Genomic DNA, 20,010 nt, shown 5'->3' on the forward strand with positions numbered 1-20,010 from the left:
CAGACCCCTTAACTTTTTCCACATGTTGTTATGTTACAGCCTTATTAAAAAATGTATTAAATATTTTTTGCCCTCGTCAATCTACACAAAATACCCCACAATGACAAATCAAAAACAGGTTTATAGACATTTTATCAAATGTATTTAAAGAATTTAAGGGAAATATTACATTTATATAAGTATTCAACACAATCCTGTCACGGTGCTCTACAGACAATTCCTTCGACCTCATGGCTTGCTTTTTGCTCTGAAATGCACTGTCAACTGTGGGACCTTATATAGACTGGTGTCTTAAGGTGCCTTTTGGAAAACTCCAAATGGGCTGTCATGTGCCTTTTACTGAGGAGTGGCTTCCATCTGGCCAATCTACCACAAAGGCCTGATTGGTGGGGTGCTGCAGAGCTGGTTGTCCTTTTGTAAGGTTCTCCCATCTCCACAGGGAACTCTAGAACTCTGTCAGTGACCATTGGTCACCTCCCTGACCAAGGCCCTTCTCCCCCGATTGCTCAGTTTGGCCGGGTGACCAGCTCTAGGAAGAGTCTTAGTGGTTTCAAACTTCTTCCATGTAAGAATGATGGAGGCCACTGTGTTCTTGGGACCTTCAATGCTGCAGAAATGTTTTGGTACCCTTCCCCAGATCTTTGCCTCTCAGAGCTTTACAAGACAATTCCTTTGACCTCATGGCTTGGTATTTGCTCTGACATGCACTGTCAACTGTGGGACCTTATATAGACAGGTATGTCCCTTCCAAATCATGTCCAATCAATTGAATTTACCACAGGTGGACTCCAAATCAAGTTGTAGAAACATCTTAAAGGATGATCAATGGACACAATCTGAGCTCAATTTTTGCAGAAATGTTAATGTTATCATTATGGGGTATTGTGTGTACATTGATGATCAATTTTAGAACAGGCCTGTAATGTAACAAAATGTGGAAAAGGTAATGGGGTCTGAATGATTTCCGAATGCACTGTAGCTAGCTAGCTAGCTAGTACCAGTCTATTATGAATTGTACAGTGTAATTAGCTAGCTAGCTACAGATAACTGACAAAATAAAGGAAACACCAACATAAAGGTATTGGGCCACCACAAGCTGCCAGAACAGCCTCAATGCACCTTAGCATAGATTATACAAGTGTCTGGAATAAGCTTTGGTGATTACCATTTTGTTACTGGTGGTGGAAATCGCTGTCTCAGGCACCGCTCCAGAATCTCCCATAAGTGTGTGCGTGTGGGTTAAGATCTGGTGACTAAGACACGCGCACACACACACATTGGGTTGAGATTAGAGGTCGACCGATTATGATTTTTCAACGCCGATACCGATTATTGGAGGGCCCAAAAAAAAAGCCGATGCCGATTAATCGGCCGATTTTTACACTTTATTTGTAATAATGACAATTACAACAATACTGAATTAACACTTACAGTGCCTTGCGAAAGTATTCGGTCCCCTTGAACTTTGCGACCTTTTGCCACATTTCAGGCTTCAAACATAAAGATATAAAACTGTATTTTTTTGTGAAGAATCAACAACAAGTGGGACACAATCATGGAGTGGAACAACATTTATTGGATATTTCAAACTTTTTTAAGTTTCATCATTATCATCATTAGTCATTTAGGTCAACATTGGATCATTCAGAGATCCTCATTGAACTTCTGGAGAGAGTTTGCTGCACTGAAAGTAAAGGGGCTGAATAATTTTGCACTCCCAATTTTTCAGTTTTTGATTTGTTAAAAAAGTTTGAAATATCCAATAAATGTCGTTCCACTTCATGATTGTGTCCCACTTGTTGTTGATTCTTCACAAAAAAATACAGTTTTATATCTTTATGTTTGAAGCCTGAAATTTGGCAAAAGGTCGCAAAGTTCAAGGGGGCCGAATACTTTCGCAAGGCACTGTATTTTAACTCAATATAATACATCAATAAAATCAATTTAGCCTCAAATAAATAATGAAACATGTTCAATTTGGTTTAAATAATGCAAAAACAAAGTGTTGGAGACAAAAGTAAAAGTGCAATATGTGCCATGTAAGAAAGCTAACGTTTAAGTTCCTTGCTCACAACATATGAAAGCTGGTGGTTCCTTTTAACATGAGTCTTCAATATTCCCAGGAAAGAAGTTTAGGTTGTAGTTATTATAGGAATTATAGGACTATTTCTCTCTATACCATTTGTATTTCATTAACCTTTGACTATTGTATGTTCTCATAGGTACTTTAGTATTGCCAGTGTAACAGTATAGCTTCCGCCCCTCTCCTCGCTCCTACCTGGGCTCGAACCAGGAACACAACGACAACAGCAGAGCAAAGGGAACAACCACTCCAAGTCTCAGAGCTTCACATCGGTTACACCAGCCTAATCTCGGGAGTTGATAGGCTTGAAGTCATAAACAGCGCTGTGCTTGCGAAGAGCTGCTGGCAAAATGCACGAATGTGCTGTGTGAATGAATGCTTATGAGCATGCTGCTGCCTACCACCGCTCAATCAGACTGCTCTATCACATCATAGACTGAATTATAACATAATAACACACAGAAATACAAGCCTTAGGTCATTAATATAGTCGAATCCGGAAACTATCATCTCGAAAACAAGACATTTATTCTTTCAGTGAAATACTGAACAGTTCCGTATTTTATCTAACGGGTGGCATCCATAAGTCTAAATATTCCTGTTACATTGCACAACCTTCAATGTTATGTCATAATTACATAAAATTCTGGCAAAGTAAGCGGCCCAAAATGTTGCATATACACTGACTCTGCGTGCAATGAACGCAAGAGAAGTGACACAATTTCACCTGGTTAATATTGCCTGCTAACCTGGATTTCTTTTAGCTAAATATACAGGTTTAAAAATATATACTTTTGTGTATTGATTTTAAGAAAGGCATTGATGTTTATGGTTAGGTACACATTGGAGCAACGATACACACCGCATTGATTATATGCACCGCAGGACACGCTAGCTAAACTAGTAATATCATCAACCATGTGTAGTTAACTAGTGATTATGATTGATTGATTGATAGTTTTTTATAAGATAAGTTTAATTCTAGCTAGCAACTTACCTTGGCCTTACCTTACCTTACCTTACCTTATACTGCATTCGCGTAACAGGCAGGTTCCTCGTGGAGTGCAATGTAATTAGGTGGTTAGAGCGTTGGACTAGTTAACTGTAAGGTTGCAAGATTGAATCCCATGAGCAGACAAGGTAAAAATCTGTCGTTCTGCCCCTGAATGAGGCAGTTAACCCACCGTTCCTAGGCCGTCATTGAAAATAAGAATGTGTTCTTAACTGACTTGCCTAGTTAAATAAGGATTAAATAAAGGTGTAAAAAAATAAATAATAATAAATCGGCCAAATCGGTGTCCAAAAATACCGATTTCCGATTGTTATGAAAACTTGAAATCGGCCCTAATTAATCGGCCATTCCGATTAATCAGTCGACCTCTAGTTGAGATCTGGTGACTGAGACACACACACCCTATGCTGCACCATTGAGAGCATCTTGACTGGCTGCATCACCGCCTGGTGGGGCAACTGCACGGCATCTGACCGTAAGGCGCTATAGGGAGTAATGCGTAAGGCCCGGTATATCACTGGGTCTGAGCTCTCTGCCATCCAAGTCCTCTATACCACGTAGTATCAGAGTAAGGCCTGACAAATTGTCAAAGATTCCAGCCATCCAAATCTGGAACCAACAGGACCCTAGACAGCTTTTACACCCAAGCCATAAGACTGCTAAATAGTTAGTTAAACAGTTAACCAAATAGCCATCTGCAGTGACCAGTTTTTGCACTAAACATTTTGGCTCATCACATACACTGCTGCTACTGTTTACTATCTGCTACTTTGTTCCTAGTTATATGTACACATCCACCTCAATTACCTCGTACCCCTGCACTTTGACTCGGCACTGGTACCCCTTGTCTATAGCCAAGTTATTGTCACTCATTGTGTATCTATTATTACTTCTATCTGTTTTACTTTTCTATTATTTCTCTATTTTCTTTCTCTATGCATTGTTGGGAAGGGCCCGCAAGCAATATTCCCTCAAAAAAAATTCAGCACTGAGCAAATTTCAGGTCTTCGAAGCACAAACTTGAACATTGTGAAATTTCTGTGCAATTTCCTGTAAACACTGAGGCTGTTCCCGCTTTAAGTTACAGTTTTAGCAGTGGCCAAGTAGGCTACTTGATCATAATGTAGGCCTAGCAGAGTGGCCTAATATAAACAACAATGAGTGATGTTCAATGTAGACCTACAATCCATGAGACCTTTGAAAAAAACATGCAGGGCTTGACATTAACCTGTTTACCCACTTGTCCTTCAGACGAGGTGACTGAAAATGTTGTGTTGTTTGATGCAAGAAACCACTTTATAAAATATAATTCATTATTATTCCCATACCACGAATACAGAGAATCAGATAAATTATGCTACCCTCTGCCTATTGGCTACTTAGCTTAATCAAGACTGTCTCAAAGTACAACACTGCCCCTTTAAGACAAAAAAAAAGCTATTTTCAAAGATGGCTTTAAATGCACACATTTTGTGCTCTTGTAGGAAGCAACTACTCCCCCATTGTTGAAATTAGCTAGAACTGGGCTAACAACTAACTAGCAAAGAATATGAACAAATGTGCACAGGTGGCTACATGCCAGGGGTGGCAAAAGTACCCAATTGTTATACTTGAATAAAAGTAAAGATACCGTAATAGAAAATGACTCAAGTAAAAGTGAAAGTCACCCAGTAAAATACAACTTGAGTAATAGTCTAAAAGTATTTGTTTTTGAATATACTTAAGTATCAAAAGTAAATGTAATTTCTAAAATATACTTAAGTATCAAAAGTATAAATAATTTCAAATTCCTTATATTAAGCAAACCAGACTGCACGATTTTCTTGTTTTTTTAAATTTATGGATAGCCAGGGTTCCCACTCCAACACTCAGACATAATTTACAAAGAAAGTTTTTGTGTTTAGTCATTCCGCCAGATCGGATGTAGTAGGAATTACCAGGGATATTGTCTTTAAGTGCGTGAATTAGACAATTTTCCTATCCTGCTAAGCATTGAAATGTATCAAGTACTTTTGGGTGTCAGGGAAAATGTATGGAGAAGAAAGTATATATTTTCTTAAGGAATGTAGTGGAGTAAAAGTAAAAATTGTCAAAAATATAATTAGTAAAGTACATATACCCCAAAAACCTACTTAAGAGTTACTTTCAAGTACTTAAGTAAACATACTTAAAGTACCTTACACCACTGCTTCATGCAGTTCTCGCTTTGATCTCAAAACAAGCGCATCTACTCATGACTGCTCATGCTGTCCAGTTCAAATGAATGATCCAAATATGGCTATGTCTATTTGCATATAGGCCTACTGCAGCTCTGATTGGTTATGGCGCACCGGTCTGTGTTGAGTACAGGCCTGAATCATGGAGAATACTCTAGAAAGTTAAGTGAAATTCAATCTCGTGATTCTCTGTGCGGGCTGATATTTCATCTGTGTGGCAGTCCGAGGTACAGCTCAGTTTAGAGGGAAAATTGCCCCTATGTAAAAATGTCATTATTAGTCCAAACCTGTTGTTTATGAAGCATGTGACGAATATAATTTGATTTGATTTTGATTTACAGTACTCTGCACTCCCCCAAAATATCTTATGCTCTGTACTTTTCTCCTCTTTGATGTTGGCACCTCCATTACGGGCAAAGCTACTTTTTCTGTAGGGTGAACACTGACTCACTAAGTGCTGCTCATCTAAAACTGCAGTTCAAAAGGAAAAAGATCACCATACTGTGTTTTTGTTGCAAGCTTAGGTAGCTAGCTAATGTTAGCCTAGCAAAAATAGCCAACCTAACATTGCATGCATCAGTATCACTCGGTATAACACTCTTTTTACACAATGTTATCTCATCACCAATAGTTCGCTAGTTACACAACAACATAGGAATACATGTATAAAATGTTAATGAACTTTTACTCGTTTTAATCTTTCCAAACATGTAGCTACCTCGCCTCAGCAAACACCACAAAGAGAAAGAGAGAGAGAGGGGTAGTGCGTGCTGCTGAACTGTTAATGCAGACTAAAGCAATACATGCAGACCGATGAAAAGGGTCCCCCCACCCCCCAGCTCAAGCTACGTGCCTGCACAGTCCCATACTAAAATGTGTACTGTGTTGTGATTGAAGCTCCTCTAGGCAGCTTCATTGGGAACCGTCTCTCGTGCCGCATCGCTGTGATCCTTGGGGGCTTCCTGTCCTCCATCGGCCTGGTCCTCAGCTCTTTCGCTACCAGCCTGGAGTACCTGTACCTCAGCCTGGGGGTCCTCACAGGTGGGTCCACCCTGACATCCTCCTGACCCACTCAGACAGGCACCTAAAAGGGCAACTGCAGTATCATTAGGAACCCCTATAAATCACACGTCATATAATTCAGGGATACTGGGTAGACATACTGTACCAAAAACATGCCCTAGTATGGATCATGGCATACCAACAACAACCTTTTCCTCTTTTGATTTTCAGGTATTGGATTTTCCCTCTGTTACACCCCTGCCATTGCCATGGTGGGGTCATATTTCTGTGAGAGGAAAGCCCTGGCATACGGGATCGCCATGTCAGGTAGTGGCATCGGGACCTTCATCCTGGCCCCTGTGGTCCAGCTGCTCATAGAGCACTACTCCTGGCGCGGGGCCCTACTCATCCTGGGGGGCGTTGTCTCCAATCTGTGTGTCTGTGGGGCCTTACTGCGCCCTATCACTCTGAAAGAAGAAGAGGAGGCCCATGGTCCGGTCCCGTTGGATACCGACTGTGGATATAGGGTCAAAGCTCAGGTGGTGAGCACGTTAGAGGAACCTCTGGCGATTAACAACAGCAAAGACAGCCGCTGCTTCAAGTCTATGCAGGAGTACCGCTTCCTGCTGATGCCGGACTTCCTGATGCTGGCGGTGAGCTTCTTGTTCCTAGCCAGCGGCTGCAGCCTGCCGTTCGTCTACCTTGTGCCCTACGCACTGGATGTGGGCGTAAGCCACCACCAGGCCGCTTTCCTCATGTCTATCCTGGGGGTCATAGACATCGTGGGGAACATCACCTTCGGCTGGCTCGTAGACAGGAGGTAGGCCTGAGTTATGATTTTGTTCCATTTAACATGCCACCACAACAAAGGTATTTTAATTCCATGAAGAGTGCCTCTGTCCCGCCTTGCTCTTTGATAGGCCCGCAATTATTTTATTTGGACTGGAAGACAGGTCCAAAACATACCTGTATTTGTTGAGTTGTGTCTTTCTGTAGGTCTTCTTCTGCAACATTCCACTTGGAGTTTGTATGAAATCAGAAGCCATGCTTTAACATAAATACAGATCCAGCCTTTTCTTATTCAGTTTTCACTTGGTTTTTGCAGTGTCACTTTTTACCGAACTGTCATCTAGTTTTTGTAGTCTCACCTTTAAGCAGGGATCTCCAAACCTGTTCCTGGAAACCTAATGTACCATCCTGTCGGTTTTCGCTCCAACGCTGATCTAGTGCACCTGATTCTAATACTTAGCTGATTGAAGCTGAATCAGGTTAGTTACAACTGAGGTTAGATTGAAAACCTACAGGAAGGTAGCTCTCCAGGAACAGGGTTGGAGAGCCCTGCTCTAAGAAATGGAGCTGTTACCCAATTTTATCTTGAAGGTGAAAACAGCTGGTTTCATCAAAGAAGTCACACTTCTAAGAAAACCCACATTAATTTCACATGATCACGTGAATTGTTCCAAAAACACGTTTTCATGTGATCACATCTGATCTTATGTGAAGTTAATGTGATAACGTGATTTTCCACCTTAAATAATGAAGTTTTTCTGTAAGGACATGAACAGTTGAGCCACAGATCATTCAGATGGTCAATATGGGAAATATCCCACTGGGCACAGACGTCAAGTCAACGTCTAGTGCATGTTGGTTCAATGTAATTTCATTGAAATGACGTGGAAACAATGTTGATTCAACCATTGTGCCCAGTAGGATGTGTTTTTAGACTGATTGTATGCCCTCTTCTTCTCCCCCCCCAGGTGCCTGAAGAAGTATCGTAATGTGTGCTACATGATTGCAGTGGGCATGGAGGGACTTTGCTGCCTCTTCATCCCTCTCCTGCGGACGTTCGCCCTGCTGGTGCCTTTCTCTGTGCTTTATGGGTACTTCGATGGCGCCTACGTGGCCCTCATACCTGTGGTGACCTCAGACATTGTGGGGACAACTAACCTCTCCTCCGCTCTGGGGATTGTGTACTTCCTACATGCCATTCCTTACCTGCTCAGCCCTCCAATAGGAGGTGAGTGTCCTTGTGTTGAAAGGAAAGGGATGAAGTACTAACCGTTCATAGCACAGGAGGTGAACAAAAGATATGGGAGTAAATGTCCACGCGTTGTTTGCTGATCGCAAAAGTGGTCTTTATGAAAGCTTTTACTGGTAAAAAAAGCCGTGTTTGGGACATTGTTATTGCTTCACTAAAAGCTTTGCCAAATACCACATTTGCGAGCAGCAAACAATGAGCAGACATTTACCTCCCACTGGGCACAGATGTCAATTCAACATCTATTCCACGTGGACACAAAGTTGATTTAACCATTGTGTGCCCAGTGGGCTTCTTTCTAGACCTCTCATATACTCCCTCTCATCAGGTAGAGCAAGCCTGCTGGTCTCTTTGAGAAAAGGCAACAGCAATCAATCTCACTTATAGTATACCTTATGTCATTCTTAAGTGACCCGCTTAGTCCTGATTCGGAAATGATTTAGTAGTTGTAGAGTTATTAAAGAAATCTTTTGTCATGTAGGGCTGGTTTCCCGGGAACAGACTAAACCATTCCGGGAAACTGGCCCGAAGAGTACACCATGGATGTTAGATATTCACGTTATGTAAAAATTGTTTTTTTGTCTTGGATGCAAAAATGTTGCATTAAGTGCACCAATAGCTTAAATTACCCACCAGTGTACTTTTACTGATTTAAAAATTATTTATTTTGTATTTATTAACACATACATTATAGTCAGCAAGTCTTCCATCCATCAAGTTAAAGCCTAAGTGAATGTTCATATCTCCTTCCTCCTCCTCCCTCCGCAGGCTGGCTAGTTGACACCACAGGCACCTACACGGCCACCTTCTTCCTCAGTGGCTTTGCCCTCATCTCCAGCTCACTGGTCATCAGCACAGTGACTGGGATACGCCACTGTCGCAGGACCCAAAAGCACAGAAAAAACAATAAAGACACAGACCCCAAACAGGATCCTTGTCAAGGCAGCCGATCAGACTTCTACATAGCCTCAAGTAAAGATGTGAACCCTTCAACCAACACAGCAAATTCTTAACATTGGACGCTTTTGTGTAGTTTTGCATTTGTTTTGTTGGAATACCAAAGTATATTGAAGATTATGAGAAACAATGGTCAATTGGTACACATAATCTAGCGTGGTAGTTCAGGTTTGGGATTGATTTTCCTCAGAATGAGCCATTATAAACGGACACTAAATGGAATGTAAATAATTCCGCCGGAACCAGAACAGCTTCAGCTGAAATATGGAATTTTCGTTCTGATCTGTCTATCAAAGCTGTGATAATATTGCTCATTTTATGTGCCTTTCTCTTTCAGGGTTTCCATGTCTGTCAATCCAAATGTAACGGAAGAAGTTGATCAATTTCGATATCTGAAGATTCAGACAGGGTGTTTGTAATAGATTATTTCTGAAGACAACAGTCTTCCAGTTGTTTCGTAAATACTTGATGTTGACATGGGAGGTCAGCCATAGTCTTTCACTCCTTTGTGAACGACTATGATCTATTGAAATGAATGATAATGGGAACTTCCTTCAGACTGGAACTTAGAAGTTAATAATGAATTAGTCATTATTCATTTATAAAGGTATATGCATTTTCATACCAATTTCCTATACAATAATTGATGACATTAAAAGACAGGATGATTTGCTTTACATGTGTACACCAAATGTATAGCTTTGTAAAGATATACAAAATGTATTATTACACTGCCACTTGTTACTTTGTAGTTACACCAGAGGGCTAGGAGGACAATTATCTTGTTCCATATTAGAACAACCCTTGTCTGACCCTTCTGAGCTTAACGTAAAAGCTATAGGCCATCTCAGCCATATGACTTCATAACACACATTGGATCCACTTAGAAAAAAAGGTGTTATCTACACTGAAAAATATATATAAACACAACATGTAAAGTGTTGGTTCCATGTTCCATACTCACAAAAAAAAGCTTATTTCTCTTAAATGTACATCCCTGTTACTAAGCATTTCTCTTTTGCCAACATAATCCATCAACTTGACAGGTGAGGCATATCAGGAAAAGGAGATACCTAGTCAGTTGTACAACTGAATGCATTCAACTGAAAAGTGTCTTCCGCATTTAATCCAACCCCTCAGGAGGCTGATTGAACAGTGTGATACTTACATAGGTGCACCTTGTGTTGGAGACAATAAAAGTCCACTATAAAATGTGCAGTTTTGTCACAGATGTCTCAAGTTTTGAGGGAGCGTGCAATTGGCCTACTGACTGCAGCAATGTCCACCAGATCTATTGCTAGAGACTAGAATTTTCATTTCACTACCATAAGCCGCTTCCAATGTCGTTTTAGAGAATTTGGCAGTACATCCAACCAGCCTCACAACCGCAGACCACGTGTAACCACGCCAGCCACATCCAGCTTCTTCACATGCGAGATCGTCTGACACCAGCCACCCGAACAGCTGATGAATCTGTGAGTTTGCACAACCAAAGAATTTCTGCACAAACTGTCAGAAACCATCTCAGGGAAGCTCATCTGTGTGGTCGTTGTCCTTACCAGGGTCTTGACCTGACTGTAGTTCAGCATCGCAACCGACTTCAGATCCTGAGGCCCAATTGTCAAGCCATTCATCCTCCCCCATCACCTCATGTTTCGGCATGATAATGTACAGCCCCATGTCGCAAGGATCTGTGCACAATTTCTGGAAGCTAAAAATGTCCCCAGTTCTTCCATGGCCTGTATACTCAACAGAAATGTCACACATTGAGCATGTTTGGGATCCTCTGGATCGACGTGTACGACAGTGTGTTCCAGTTACCAACAATAGTTAAATAAAGGTTAAATAATTTAAATAAATAAATAACAGTAACTTCGCACAGCCAATGAAGAAGAGTGGGACAACATTCCAAAAGGCCACAATTAACAGCCTGATCAAGTCCATGCGAAGGGGATGTGTCGTACTGCATGAAGGAAATGGTGGTCACACAAGATAATGACTGGTTTTCTGATCACGCTCACTTTCTTTTAAGGTATCACATGCATATATGTATTCCCAGTCATGGTACATCCATAGATTAGAGCCTAATGGATTTATTTCATTTTACTGATTTCCTTATATGAACTGTAACTCAGTAAAATCTTTGAAATTGTTGCATGTTGCGTTTATATTTTTGTTCAGTGTAGAACCTAAAAGAGTGTTTTGCTGTCCCCATAAGAGAACCTTTTGAATAGCAATTTTTGGTTCCAGCTAGAACCCTTTTCAGTTCCATGTAGAACCTTTTCCACAGAGGGTTTAATGGAGTTATATGAAAGGGGAGGTGTCCTGGTATCCTTGGATTAATTGCAAAGGCACCACTATGTCATTGTAGCTCAGTTGGTAGAGCATGGTGCCTGTAACACCAGGGTAGTATGTTCAATTCCAGCGACCATACGTAAAATGTATCCAACCATGACTGTAAGTCCCTTTGGATAGAAGCCTCTGCTAAATGGAATCTATCACAATTTAAATGTATTCTCTTACAATGTCCAGAAGAAACCTAAGAATTTATGTTGATATTTCTTTAAATAAAATTATTTTTTTAAATCATACAGTAGTGGAAATATAGCCATTTGTGTATTGTAAGTGTATTGTAAATAAAAGTGCAGTAAAAGCCTATAAACCTAAAAGCACATATAGAATACAATAATATACATTTCACAACTATATCTTCAAATGACACAAACCATATTTCCACACAGAAACATACAGTTTTCATAACCATCATAAGTGCAAGATCTTCATAAATACATCTGCACAACTAATTTGAGACAAGGTGAAATAAAATAAAAACATCATAATTGAAAAGGCTCACTCACGGTTAAAAATGCTTTGTTTTATTTAAGCAAGGTTATATCCTCACATGGCCTCTCCTATCATTGCTATGCGGATGACACTCAACTACTTTTCTCCTTCCCCCCCTTCTGACACTCAGGTGGCGACACACATCTCCGCATGCCTGGCAGATATCTCAACTTGGATGTCGGCCCACCACCTCAAGCTCACCCTAAACAAGACAGAACCGCTCTTCCTCCAAGGGAAGGCCTGCCCGCGCAAAGACCTATCCATCACGGTTAACAACTCCACAGTGTCCACGGACAACACCCTATCATTCTCTGCAAACATCAAAGCAGTGGCCCGCTCCTGCAGGTTCATGCTCGACAACATACACTACCAGGCAAAAGTTTTAGAACACCTTCTCATTCAAGGGTTTTTCTATATTTTGACTATTTTCTACATTGTAGAATAATAGTGAAGGCATCAAAACTATGAAAGAACACATTTATTTATTTTTCTATTTCACCTTAGGCCAGTAGGCCAGTTGAGAACAAGTTCTCATTTACAACTGCAACCTGGCCAAAATAAAGCATAGCAGTGCAACACAAACAGAGTTACACATGGGATAAACAAGCGTACAGTCAATAACACAATATAAATAAAAAAAGTTCAATAATAATAAGTCTATATACAGTGTGTGCAAATGGCATGAGGAGATAAGGCAATAAATAGGCCATAGTAGCAAAGTAATTACAATTTAGCAAATTAACACTGGAGTGATAGATGTGCAGATGATTTGCAAGTAGAAATACTGAGGTGCAAAGAGCAGAAAAGTAAATAAAAACAATATGGGGATGATGGGCTATTTACAGATGGGCTATGTACAGCTGCAGTGATCTGTGAGCTGTTCAGATAGCTGATGTTTAAAGTTAGTGAAGTAAATATAAGTCTCCAACCTCAGTGATTTTTGCAATTTGGTCCAGTCAGTGGCAGCAGAGAACTAGAAGGAAAGGTGGCCAAAGAGGTGTTGGCTTTGGGGATGACCAGTGAGATATACCTGCTGGAGCACGTGCTATGGGTGGGTGTTGTTATCGTGACCAGTGAGCTGAGATAAGGCGGAGCTTTACCTAGCAAAGACATAGATGGCCTGGAGCCAGTGGGTCTGGTGATGAATATGTAGCGAGGGACAGCCGACGAGAGCATACAGGTCGCAGTGGTGGGTGGTATATGGGGTTTTGGTGACAAAACGGATGGCAGTGTGGTATACTGCATCCAGTTTGCTGAGTAGAGTGTTGGAGGCTATTTTGTAAATGACATCGCCGAAGTCGAGGATCAGTAGGATGGTCAGTTTTACGAGGGTAAGTTTGGCAGCATGAGTGAAGGATGCTTTGTTGCGAAATAGGAAGCCAATTCTAGATTTAAATTTTGGATTGGAGATGTTTAATATGAGTCTGGAAGGAGAGTTTACAGTCTAGCCAGACACCTAGGTATTTGTAGTTGTCCACATATTCTAAGTCAGAACCGTCCAGAGTAGTGATGTTGGTCGGGCTGGCGGGGGCAGCGGTTGAAAAGCATCCATTTAGTTTTACTAGCGTTTAAGAGAAGTTGGAGGCCACAGAAGGAGTGTTGTATGGCATTGAAGCTTGTTTGGAGGTTTGTAAACACAGTGTCCAAAGAAGGGCCAGATGTATACAGAATGGTGTCGTCTGCGTAGAGGTGGATCAGGGAATCACCCGCAGCAAGAGCGACATCGTTGATATATACAGAGAAAAGAGTCGGCCCGAGAATTGAACCCTGTGGTACCCCCATAGAGACTGCCAGAGGACTGGACAACAGGCCCTCCGATTTGACACATTGAACTCTATCTGAGAAGTAGTTGGTTAACCAGGCGAGGCAGTCATTTGAGAAACCAAGGCTGTTGAGTCTGCCGATAAGAATGCGGTGATTGACAGAGTCGAAAGCCTTGGCCAGGTAGATGAAGACGGCTGCACAGTACTGTCTCTTATCGATGGTGGTTATGATATCGTTTAGTACCTTGAGCTTGGCTGAGGGTCACCCGTGACCAGCTCAGGAACCGGATTGCACAGCGGAGAAAGTATGGTGGGATTCGAAATGATCTGTGATCTGTTTATTAACTTGGCTTTCGAAGACTTTAGAAAGGCAGGGCAGGATGAATATAGGTCTGTAAGAGTTTGGGTCTAGAGAGTAAACCCCTTTGAAGAGGGGGATGACCACGGAAGCTTTCCACTCTTTGGGGATCTCGGATGATACGAAAGAGAGGTTGAACAGACTGGTGATAGGGGTTGCAACAATGGCGGTGGATAATTTTAGAAAGAGAGGGTCCTGATTGTCTAGCCCAGCTAATTTGTACGGGTCCAGGTTTTGCAGCTCTTTCAGAACATCTGCTATCTGGATTTGGGTGAAGGAGAAGCTGGGGATGCTTGGGCAATTAGCTGCGGGGGGTGTGCAGCTGTTGGCTGGGGATGGGGTAGCCAGGAGGAAAGCATGGCCAGCCATAGAGAAATGCTTATTGAAATTCTCGATTATCGTGGATTTATCGGTGGTGACAGTGTTACCAAGCCACAGTGCAGCGGGCAGCTGGGAGGAGGTGCTCTTATTCTCCAAGGACTTTACAGTGTCCCAAAACTTTTTGGAGTAATAGCTACAGGATGCAAATTTCTGTTCGAAAAAGCTAGCCTTTGCTTTCCTGACTGACTGCGTGTATTGGTTCCTAACTTCCCTGAAAAGTTGCATATCGCGGGGACTATTCGATGCTAGTGCAGTCCGCCACAGGACGTTTTTGTGCTGGTTGAGGGCAGTCAGGTCTGGAGTGAACCAAGGGCTATATCTTTTCTTAGTTGTACATTTGAAAGGGTAATGCTAATTTAAGATGGTGATGGAAATTACTTTTAAAGAACGACCAGACATCCTCTACTGACAGGACCTACTGAGGTCAATATCCTTCCAGGAAACCCGGTTCAGGTCAATTAGAAAGGCCTGCTCGCTGAAGTGTTTTAGGGAGCGTTTGACAGTGATGAGGGGTGGTCGTTTGACTGCGAAACCCATAGCGAATGCAGGCAAGGAGACAGTGACTGCTGAGATCCTGATTGAAAACAGCAGAGGTCTATTTGGAGGGCAAGTTGGTCAGGATAATATCTATGAGGGTGCCCATGTTTGCAGATTTAGGGTTGTACCTGGTAGGTTCCTTGATAATTTGTGTGAGATTGAGGGCAGTTGCTTACCAGGGTAGTCCTACAGTTTAGGTCACCTAACAGAACGAACTCTGAAGATAGATGGGGGGGCAATCAATTCACATATGGTGTCCAGGGCACAGCTGGGAGCTGAGGGGGTTCTATAACAGGCGGCAACAGTGAGGGACTTATTTCTAGATAATTATATATTTTTTTAATTAGAAGCTCGAACTGTTTGGGCATAGACCTGGAATATATGACAGAACTTTGCAGGCTCTCTCTTCCGCCTTTGGCAGTTCTATCTTGACGGAAAATGTTGTAGTTGGGGATGGAAATCTCCAAATTTTTGGTGGCCTTCCTAAACCAGGATTCAGACATGGCAAGGACATCAGGGTTGGCAGAGTGTGCTAAAGCAGTGAGTAAAACAAACTTAGGGAGGAGGCTTCTGATGTTAACATGCATGAAACCAAGGCTTTTGCGGTTACAGAAGTCAACAAATGAGAGCGCCTGGGGACACGCAGGGCCTGGGTTAACCTCCACATCACCTGAGGAACAGAGGAGGAGTAGGATAAGGGTACGGCTAAAGGCTATCAAAACTGGTCGTCTAGTGCGTTGGGGAAAGAGAATAAAAGGAGCAGATTTCTGTGTGTGGTAGGATAGATTCAGGGCATAATGTACAGACGGGTGTGGTACGGTGTGGGTACAGTGGAGGTAAACCTAGGCATTGACTGACGATAAGAGAGGTTGCATCTCTGGACGCACTAGTTATGCAGGCTAAGGTCATCGCATGTGTTTGGAGGTGGGACAAAAGAGCTATCTGAGGCATGTTGAGTGGGACTAGAGGCTCACATGGAATCATGTAGTTAGCAAAGCAGTGTTAAACAAATCAAAATATATTTTATATTTGAGATTCTTCAAATAGCCACCCTTTGCCTTGATGACAGCTTTGCACACACTAGGTATTTTCTCAACCAGCTGCATGAGGTAGTCACCTGGAATGCATTTCAATTAACAAGTGTGCTTTATTAAAAGTTAATTTGTAGAATTTCTTTCCTTCTTAATGCGTTTGAGCCAATCAGTTGTGTTGTGACATGGTAGGGTTATACAGAAGATAGCCCTATTTGGTAAAATACCAAGTCCTTATTATGGCAAAAACAGCTCAAATAAGCAAAGAGAAACGACAATCCATTACTTTAAGACATGAAGGTCAATCAAAACGGAATATTTCAAGAACTTTTAAAGTTTTTTTGGGTGCAGTCGCAAAAACCATCAAGCGCTATAATGAAACTGGCTCTCATGAGGACCACCACAGGAATGGAAGACCAAGAGTTACCTCTGCTGCAGAAGATAAGTTCATTAGAGTTACCAGCCTCAGAAATTGCAGCCCAAATAAATGCTTCACAGAGTACACGTAATAGACACATTCTCAACATCAACTGTTCCCCAGGCGCCGAAGACGTAGATGTCAATTAAGGCAGCCCCCTGCACCTCTGATTCAGAGGGGTTGGGTTAAATGCGGATGACACATTTCAGTTGAAGGCATTCAGTTGTACAACTGTCTAGGTGTCCCCCCTTTCCCTATTCAGAGGAGACCATGTAAATCAGGCCTTCATGGTCAAATTGCTGCAAATAAACCACTACTAAAGGACACCAATAAGAAGAAGAGACTTGCTTGGGCCAAGAAACATGAGCAATGGACGTTAGCCCGGTGGAAATTTGTCCTTTGGTCTGGAGTCCAAATTTGAGATTTTTGGTTCCAACCGCCATGTCTTTGTGAGATGCGGTGTGGGGGAACAGATGATTTCAGCATGTATATTTCCCATCGTAAAGCATGGAGGAGGAGGTGTTATGGTGTGGGGGTGCTTTGCTGGTGACACTGTCTGTGATTTATTTAGAATTCAAGGCACACTTAACCAGCATGTCTACCACAGCATTTTGCAGCGATATGCCATCCCATCTGGTTTGGGCTTAGTGGGACTGTCATTTGTTTTTCAACAAGACAATGACCCAACAACTCAAATCAAATTGCATTGGTCACATACACATGGTTAGCAGATGTTAATGTGAGTGTAGCGAAATGCTTGTGCTTCCAGTTCCGACAGTGCAGCAATATCTAACATGTAATATCTAACAATTCCACAACAAATACCTAACACACACAAATCTAAGTAAGGAATGGAATAAGAATATATAAATATATGGATGAGCAATGTCAGTGCGGCATAGGCTACCTCCAGGCTGTGTAAGGGCTATTTTATCAAGAAGGAGAGTGATGGAGTGCTGCATCAGATGACCTGGCCTCCACAATCCCTCGACCTCAACCAAATTGACATGGTTTGGCTGTAAGGGTTTTCCTGTGGTGAAGTAGAGGCGGACCAAAAACGCAGCGTGGTTATATTGATTCATGTTTAATTAAAAAAAAGATAAACACGAACACTACAAAACAATAAAACGTGGAAAACCAAAAACAGCCCTATCTGGTGCAAAACACAGAGACAGGAACAATCACCCACCAACACACAGTGAAACCCAGGCTACCTAAGTATGATTCTCAATCAGAGACAACTAATGACATCTGCCTCTGATTGAGAACCATACTAGGCCGAAACATAGAAAGATTTTGTGTATATAGCTCTGTGCTCCGTTAGTTAGTCTGCCTTTTTAATTAGTTTGTAGCTGTACATTAACTGCGTTGCATACATTTTACTTGGAAGGCCATTTTGTAGTTGCAAATGACAGTTGTACACATTCCAAGTAATTTTACAAGTCTGTTTATATGAAACCATGTTTTAAAACCTAAAACCCCAAAACCTAGAAAAACAAACAGACTGCCCACCCTACTCACACCCTGACCATACTAAATAAATACAAAACAAAGGAAATAAAGGTCAGAACGTGACAGTACCCCCCAAAGGTGCGGACTCCGGCCGCAAAACCTTGACCTATAGGGGAGGGTCTGGGTGGGCGTCTGTCCGCGGTGGCGGCTCTGGCGCGGGACGCGGACCCCACTTCACCATTGTCTTAGTCCGCCTCATTGTCCGCCTCCGTGGCTCTCTAACCATGGCAACCCCTCTCAATGACCCCACTGGACAGAGGGGCAGCTCGGGACAGAGGGGCAGCTCGGGACAGAGGGGCAGCTGCTCGGGACAGAGGTGCAGCTGCTCGGGACAGAGGTGCAGCTGCTCGGGACAGAGGGGCAGCTGCTCGGGACAGAGGGGCAGCTGCTTGGGACAGAGGGGCAGCTCGGGGCTGAGGGGCTCTGGCGCCTCTGGGCTGAGGGGCTCTGGCGCCTCTGGGCTGAGGGGCTCTGGCGCCTCTGGGCTGAGGGGCTCTGGCGCCTCTGGGCTGAGGAGCGGGAGCTCTGGTAGCGCCGAACAGGCGGGAGACTCCAGCTGCGCTGGAGAGGAGGAAGGCTCTAGCAGCGCAGGAGGGGCGGGAGACTCCGGCAGCGCTGGAGAGGAGGAAGGCCCCGGCAGCGCTGGACAGGCGGGACGCACTGTAGGCCTGATGCGTGGTGCTGGCACTGGTGGTACTGGGCCGAGGACACGCACAGGAAGCCTGGTGCGGGGAGCTGCCACCGGAGGGCTGGTGTGTGGAGTTGGCACTGGATGGACCGGACCGTGAAGGCGTACTGGAGATCTTGAGAGCAGGGCTGGCACCAACCGCCCTGGCTGGATCTTCACCCTAGCCCGGCAGATGTGGGAAGCTGGGATGTAGCGCACCGGGCTAAGCACGCGTACTGGGGACACCGTACGAACCAACGCATAACACGATGCCTGACCAGCACCACGCCCGCCACGGTTAGCACTGTAGTGCTGAGATGGCACAGGACGTGCAAGGCTAGGGAGATGCACAGGAGGCCTGGTGCGTGAGGCTGGCACAGTCTTCACCAGACCCATAGCACGCACCTCAGGATGAGTATGGAGAGCTGACCCAGGTGCCATTAAATCCCTGACACCCTCCGTCGGGCGAATGTCGTGCCTCATGCACCAAACCAGCAACTCCCTCATATCTCTCTCCTCCAATTTCCCCATTAACTCCTTCACAGTCTCTGCTTCGCTCACCTCCAACACCAGCTCTGGTTCTGAGCTCCTCCTTGGCTCCTCACGATAAACGGGGGGAGTTGGCTCAGGTCTGACTCCTGACTCTGCCACACTCCCCCTGTGCCCCCCCAAGAAATTTTTGGGGCTGACTCTCGGGCTTCCGTCCGCGCCGCCTGCTTGCTTCGCCAACCTCATTCTCCTGTAACCTTCCGCGCACTGCTCCATCGAATCCCAGGCGGGCTCCGGCACTCTCCCTGGGTCGACCGCCCACCTGTCTATTTCCTCCCAAGTTCTTGCCGTCCAAACCGTCCTCCCATGTCCATTCCTCTTTTCGCTGCTGTTGCCCGTTACCACGCCGCTTGGTCCTGTTGTGGTGGGTGATTCTGTAAGGGTTTTCCTGTGGTGAAGTAGAGGCGGACCAAAACGCAGCGTGGTTATATTGATTCATGTTTAATAAAAAAAAAAGGTAAACACAAACACTACAAAACAATAAGCGTGGAAAACCAAAAACAGCCCTATCTGGTGCAAAGACAGAGACAGGAACAATCACCCAACAACACACAGTGAAACCCAGGCTACCTAAGTATGATTCTCAATCAGAGACAACTAATGACACCTGCCTCTGATTGAGAACCATACTAGGCCGAAACA

At 43.4% G+C, this 20,010-nt stretch overlaps 1 protein-coding gene across 5 annotated transcripts in view; it reads left to right on the forward strand.

Moving 5' to 3' along the window:
• The window catches only part of LOC112224271 (monocarboxylate transporter 12-B), a 32,205-nt gene extending 21,959 nt beyond the window's left edge, over positions 1-10,246 (forward strand). For 4 of the 5 annotated variants that reach the window (XM_024387730.2, XM_024387729.2, XM_024387733.2 and 1 more), the window contains 4 exons: positions 6,209-6,352; positions 6,545-7,133; positions 8,071-8,330; positions 9,120-10,246. In XM_024387730.2, coding sequence (XP_024243498.1) covers positions 6,209-6,352; positions 6,545-7,133; positions 8,071-8,330; positions 9,120-9,364 — 1,238 coding nt within the window. In that variant the 3' untranslated portion in view covers positions 9,365-10,246. The remainder of the gene's footprint in view (positions 1-6,208; positions 6,353-6,544; positions 7,134-8,070; positions 8,331-9,119) is intronic. The other variant, XM_024387731.2, reaches the window with a different exon arrangement.
• Positions 10,247-20,010: the final 9,764 nt, after the last annotated feature.

The sequence above is a fragment of the Oncorhynchus tshawytscha genome, linkage group LG25 (assembly GCF_018296145.1).
Source record: "Oncorhynchus tshawytscha isolate Ot180627B linkage group LG25, Otsh_v2.0, whole genome shotgun sequence".
NCBI classification, from domain to species: domain Eukaryota; kingdom Metazoa; phylum Chordata; class Actinopteri; order Salmoniformes; family Salmonidae; genus Oncorhynchus; species Oncorhynchus tshawytscha.